Here is a 7,106-nt window from a genome sequence, read left to right on the forward strand (position 1 = left end):
GAACATGCTCCTGTTTCCATGTGGTGGGATAATAGGAATACATGTGACTATAGGGGGGAGAGGGGGATTAAGTCGGATAATAATATCAACGATTCATATTGTATCTGAAGAGATGCAGTGCCTGAAGTTTTTTTAATGATAATTCTAATTTCCATCTAGATTATACATATTATACTAGGTACGTCAATAGTTAAATTACAGTATATTACTGTAGTGTAACGCTATGGTTACATCCCTGTAAGGCAGATTATTCCTTGTCTACAATGAGTGACTCCTAAACTGTGTGAATACAATAAAACATCATCTATCACAATTGAGGTTTTTATTATCTTTTTATTTGATCATTTTAATAGAAATTATAATGACAAAATGTCTAACTGCTTCCTGTGCTGGGGCCTTGTAGCACAACACAGACACAGCTAATGAGGTTACATAGATTTACCGCAAGGCACACTGCAGACATGTTAGTACGTCAGTCCATTTCATTTCTGTTCTGCTCTGAAAGTCCTGAGTGGCATACAGTAGAGTTGGGTTGTTTGTGACAAAACCAATACGTGCACAACCCTTGGGGCAAAACAGACAAGATTGTTGACAACGTATATATTTAGTCTCCAAATGTTTATTAAAAACATAAATACATTTTCACAATGAGCAGTTGTCTCTCAGATACATCGTTACAGTTGTTGGTTAGCTAGCTAGTGAATGTTTTGCCATATTAGCATAGATGTGGCTTGAGTCAAAACAACTCGGAACAAGACATGATATTAATACCAAGACAACGAGCTGAAACGAGCCACCTACGATTCCCCGCATAGCAGCTTGTTTGTCATTGTTGCTAGCTATCTGACCATCCAGAATCATAACAACACGGCCTTCTACCTCTAAGATGTGTGTGCATCGTTTTAGTGACTGTAGGGCAATGGAATTATAAAGCACAGGGAATTACAATATTCACACTGTCCTCAACTTATAGGACATACTATAGTTGATCTTTAGATGGATTATTTCCTGGACATACAAAGCATGCTTTTTATTTATTTATTTTATTTAACCTTTATTTAACTAGGCAAGTCAGTTAAGAACAAATCCTTATTTACAATGACGGCCTACCCCGAACAAACCCTAACCCAGACGACGCTGGGCCAATTGTGCGCCGCCCTATGGGACTCCCAATCACGTCCTGTTGTGATACAGCCTGGAATCAAACCAGGGTCTGTAGTGACGCCTCTAACCGCTGCACCACTCTTAATGGATTTTCAGCAATGTATTTTCAGCAATGCATTGTGTAACATCGGGTGTTAACCTGAAAGTAAGTTTCATCTGTGTGTTGTGAACTGAAATGCACTGCTCAACCTCGATGAGCAGACCTTTAAATCTTGAAGCAGTTCATCTCCTCTGACATTTGACTCTTTTGACCAACAGGTTCACAGTTTGTTGACTCCATGGAGCGGTTTCATGTCTCTCCAGTCTCGGTGACAACCAGTCAGTTATCAGCATCTAGGCCTACATTATTTTGACTTCTGTATGTCCTCTTCAATCAATCAGTGTCACAGTCAGATTTCTGTCAGTCAACATTGGGGGTTATAAACGTGCGCAGTGGTAATGCTAAAGTTAGAGAGGCTGTGAGTCAGTCAGCTGGCTGGACATGCAGAACAGACATTCGCAATTACATGGCCCAGGATATGTTGGCCGCATGTTCCTTAGCCTTCATCCGCAGCACAGCAATGCTGGATGAGCGTCTCTCAAACTCGGGCTTGGTCTCGAATGGGTGTCCGTTGGGTGAGGGCGTGAGGAGGGAGTCGGCCGTGAAGAAGTTGTTGAGGGAGACGTGTCCAAACTGGTTCTGCTGGTTGGGGAAGCCCACGTATCCGTGGTCGGCTGCGGAGCGAGGGGAGTACGAGGTGACACATGGGGGAGATCCACGGGGGAGCATGCAGGAGGAGACTACAGAGCCACTGGGAGCAGGGCTGGGCCACAGGTTGTTGGAGATCTGTGGAGGAAAATAAAACAGATCATTAATTATCTGGTTATTTATTATTCTACCAGAGAAGTTGATTGGTCTTGGCTTTGATTATGAAGTGCTACTGATGTTTAGTATTTTGCCACTGTGAGGCCATAGGGAAATGTCCACATTGCGTTGAAGTTATTCTATTCTACAGTATATTGAGGGTATTTTATTTTTATAAAGTGGTATCAGGCTACTTCAGATAGCCTATAGCCGAAGCTTACATTTCAGATTTCAGGGATGTGATAGAATATCAGGGGGGAGAAGGCTTCCAGTCCAGATGTCACAAATTGTATTCCTGATTAACCAGGAAAAATCATATCTGTAAGATCTGAACCCATCTGGTCACTATACTTACTATTCAGCATTTTCCCTACACGCTTAGACAAAAAAGGTGCTATCTAGAACCCAAAAGGGTTCTACCTGCAACCAAAACGGGTTCTCCCTGGAACCATAAAGGGTTATCCTATGGGGACAGCCAAAGAACCCTTTTGGAACCCTTTTTTCTAAGAGTATACCACTGGGCTGGAACTACAGTAGGCTACTGCCAAATGTTGGTTTACAGACTAATTTTGCAAATACTAGAAAGACAATTAATTGTGGTGCTGGTGAAGATTGTGGTCTGGTTTGGTGGTTATAAGTAATGACGGTTTGTAAGCGTTTATATTTTCAACTGGTTGCAAACAAAATTATTTCCTTAATATATTTTCAACTGGTTGCAAACAAAATTATTTCCTTAATATATTTTCAACTGGTTGCAAACAAAATTATTTCCTTAATATATTTTCAACTGGTTGCAAACAGTTGACCTCAACCATCTCAACCTCAAACAGGTGACCTCAACCATCTATAAATATAGCAACAATTTTACACAAACTTCAAATTTTAAAACCAATCCAGATCATGCTCTTTCATAGAAATGTCCATGTCCAACCCCCCAAAAAATGTAACTCATGTTCCCCCTACAGTATGTACAAGGAAGAAATCATCAACTTTCAAATGGATTTAGTCATGGTCTGAATCAAACAGTAAGATATTGGGCATGTTTCAATCCACCACTTGGCGTCAGTGCCCTCTATAGTAAGTAATATATCTGGATAAACTATATTAAAGGCGATGGCTTTATTCTAGTGTTAATATGAGAAACATATGATAGGGAATTCAGGCATGATTTAGGACAGGACATTGAGAGCCTGTCTGTACGCCTTTACATCTTCAAAGCTAATCCTCTTCAACGATGTTAGTCTGTAAGAGTAGTCTATTTACTTCAAACGCGACTAACGCGTTCTACACTGACGGCGTGACCACACCCAAACTAAGGATTTTGATGGGTCAGACAAAGTTAAACATGTATCGTATTTACGGGTATGAAGGCTTTATACATTTAATTTTTTAGTAATGCTTTCTGGCAGCCCGTTATGGCTTTAACGTTTAATGTTGGCTTTCAAAGAATAGCCTACACAGTCTAGAGAAAAGTAAATATTTTCAGTGAAATCTGAGACGGAATCATTAATTCCAGTGGTTTGCCGAGATACCTTCTAATCAACTTTGTAAATCTTATCTGAAATATGGTGCATGATAAATCGAACCCGCCGTCACAGTTGGTCAATCTATCAAGGGTTTGTGGCGGTCAACAGCACTCTCATCTTATTTATAGTCTAACCTATTCCATTTTGACGCACGACATGCTCCACAAATGATATTAGGTAATTATTAACAATAATTAGAACTTAGTATAGCCTACCAAAACCATATGTTTAATTTCAGATTATATGATTTTACAGAAGACGGAGACAAAAAAAACTATTCAATAGCGGCAAATAAATTGTTGTTCTGGTGAAAGAGAAAACTTGCCTGTGAGTAACTGTCTGTTCTTGGCAACACTGATATGTCGTATGTGGCTGCAAAGTGACTTTTTGCCTGTTGAATCTGTCCATAACGTTCTCTTTTTCTCCACTTGGCTCTTCTGTTTTGAAACCACACCTAAAACGGGAACGAGAGATACAAAATAAGCTAACTTTGTCAATAAAGAAATTGGTCAACATGTACCCTTCTTTTTCAGCGTTGTCTTAACCTATTGCTCTGTTAGATGACATTTAGAGTACACCAAGCCGTCACACAAATACAGAGCCAATAAAGAAATCGAGGATCAATTCTTAATTGACAGTAGTAAATCTTAAAATATGCTCAAAGAATATGGTTAAAAAGCCTAAATGGCCTGCATTGCACTACATTAAATAACCGTGGGCCTACTTATTTTGTACATTCTAAATACATAACAAATTGTTTTAATAGACCTAAAATAAGACCAAAGTGATCTCAGTCAATAGTAAGCTACATGTGATGTTCCCGATTCTGTTCCTAAACAACGTGGCAATAGAACAACTGAAGGACAGTGAGAGTAGGTCTACATTACCTGCACTCTGGCCTCGGTTAGTTCCGTCCTCATCGCCAGTTGTTCTCTCACATAAACATCTGGGTAATGAGTTTTCTGAAACACCTTCTCCAACTCCTCCAGCTGTGCGCTCGTGAATGTCGTCCTGTGTCGCCTCTTCTTACTGCTCGATACGTTACTGTCACACTTGTCACCCATTTCGTCCAAATCCGTTTTCTCCTGACACGCCGTTACCGGCGAGGCCCTCAGATTGCAACAGTTGTCGATCGACCTTCCAAGGTCCGCGTGCAAGGTATCTTCCGTTTTCTGGACACCATAATTCGCTATATGAAAGAAAAATAAAAGGTATTATTTGTATTATAAATGAATAACGCGGATGTTGCAAAAATATAGGCATGTGCCATATTAAGTAATCTATGACAGATGAGTGAGGCTATAAATAATAGGCCATTGACGAATATATTTACATGAGATGAGATGAGATGTTGCATGTAGGCATATTTGTTATGTAACCTATATGCGGTGAATGTGAAATATTTTTGCAGTACGGTTATATTTCAGTTTTGGTGACGTAAAATAATATTTTCAAAACCACAACTTAATAATGTGAGCCTATAAACATACTTACATTCCTCATTTAAACAGGTAGATTTTAAATATGATCACATCTGCCCATTGCTCTTTCAATGTGTTGCTAGCTTGGCAATATAAAAAAAAAAAACTCAATTGCCGCAATTCAATAGTTTATGGATTTAGAGCAATAAGAATCACATAACATTAAAAAAAACTTGTTTGAGATATATGTAAATGTGGAGATGTGAGGAAATTACGCACAAGTAGTCTACCATGTTCATTTCCCAGGCACAATTTTGAGAACAAAAAACGTGGGTAACACTTTACTTGCAAGTATAGACTATAATGCATGTACATTTAGTTATAGGCCTAATGCATCGTAACACATCTCATAGCCTACCAATTTCAGCGACAGTTAAAAAATATATTTGGTAGCGTTTTATTCATCGTGAGTGGAAAAGGTTCCAGTAACTAACCGTGTTGGTCTCCGCAAGGCGAGGACCGCTCCATTCGCGAGTGGTGCTCGCTGCTCTGTATCCCGAAGGCCTGCACACACTTGGGCGAGGTCTTGCTGTAGTACTGCACACTGTCCAAACTCTCCATAACTTGGTCCAGCGCGCCGCCAGAGCCCATGTAGTAGTCGCTGCCCTTAATCGCTTGACTTTTCAATGCGAATTTATCGTTCATGTATTCCATGATCTCCTTCCCGAGATCTCGTCGCTCACAGAACCTTGTCAACTGACCATAAATAAGTTCTGTCGACGTTCAACAAATTTGAAGAGCTATATCGGCTACCCCGATAACACAATAATTGTTCAAAGCCGTTAATATGCCTTGTCTTGAAGGCACTGTGGTCTCTTTATAACGGGAGGGAGAGGGGGTTCCTTGAAGAAGCCTTCCTCCCCACTTTTGAATATGGAGCAGTCGGAACTCCTCCCACCCGCACAGTCCAAACCAAACACACTTTAAGTGATTCTAGACCCTAGAATTGGGCTTAAAGGAAACAATCAAATTGACTTAAATTTACAACATGTTGAGCCACCCCAAATAAAGTGGGGTAATGATTTATCTAGCCTACTGCAAGTTGAGACTGCACATACATATCTTAGACACTCACTTGATGGTCATTCCAGTTATTGGTTGAAATTATTGCTAATAAACGGAATAACTTTATTATCATGGCAATATATTTATGAAAATATTAATTTACATTGTGTAACAACTTTTATGATATTTTTTTGCCTTAAAAACTATGCTTTTAAATGTCAAATGTTTTTGTTATTTAACTAGGCAAGTCAGTTAAAAACAAATTCTTATTTACAATGACGGTCTACCAAAAGGCAAAAGGCCTCCTGCGGCAACTGCGACTGGGATTAAAAATAAGAACAATTAAATAAATATATTAGGACAAAAACACACATCATGACAAGAGAGACAACACAACACTACGCAAAGAGAGACCTAAGACAACAACATAGCAAGGCAGCAACACGTGACAACGCAGCATGGTATCAGTACAACATGACAAAAACATGGTAGCAACACAACATGGCAGCAGCACAACATGGTAACAGCACAAAACATGGTACAAACATTATTAGGCACAAACAGCACAAATGGCAAGAAGGTAGAGACAACAATACATCACGCAAAACAGCCACAACTGTCAGTAAGTGTCCACGATTGAGTCTTTGAATGAAGAGATTGAGATAAAACTGTCCAAATTGAGTGTTTGTTGCAGCTCGTTCCAGTCGCTAGCTGCAGTGAACTGAAAATACGAGCTAAATGCTATACTTTCTCTACAAAATGGTGAATTATAGTCCGATGCAAATTGCTGGTGGGTCTTTTAGATACATTCTATAAATTAAGATGGACTTATTTGTGTGTTTTGAAAGAGAGTTGTACATGCGCCCAATGTTGTGGTAATTCCTAAGGCCTACTGTATAATAATAATAACAAAAATTACGTGTATTCGATTTGCATTTGTATTGTCACGTTTCATCGCATTTGCTGCATTTACGCAGCAAACACATTATGTTTATGCGAGGCTTTTTAATCTATTGAAATGCATTGTTTGGTTAAACATAGGCCTATTGTACATATTACAATCAGATGTAGTTTTAAATATATATT

At 39.2% G+C, this 7,106-nt stretch overlaps 1 protein-coding gene across 1 annotated transcript; it reads right to left on the reverse strand.

Annotated features, from left to right (window-relative positions):
• Positions 1–313: 313 nt before the first annotated feature.
• alx1 (ALX homeobox 1) lies at positions 314–5,821 on the reverse strand. The gene is made up of 4 exons (XM_020455775.2): positions 5,450–5,821; positions 4,422–4,723; positions 3,860–3,988; positions 314–1,990 (listed from the first exon to the last, which is right to left on the reverse strand). Exons 1-4 carry the CDS (start codon positions 5,667–5,669, stop codon positions 1,667–1,669), a joined length of 975 nt encoding a protein of 324 aa, XP_020311364.1. The 5' UTR covers positions 5,670–5,821; the 3' UTR covers positions 314–1,666.
• Positions 5,822–7,106: the final 1,285 nt, after the last annotated feature.

This window comes from Oncorhynchus kisutch, linkage group LG22, assembly GCF_002021735.2.
Source record: "Oncorhynchus kisutch isolate 150728-3 linkage group LG22, Okis_V2, whole genome shotgun sequence".
Taxonomy (NCBI): domain Eukaryota; kingdom Metazoa; phylum Chordata; class Actinopteri; order Salmoniformes; family Salmonidae; genus Oncorhynchus; species Oncorhynchus kisutch.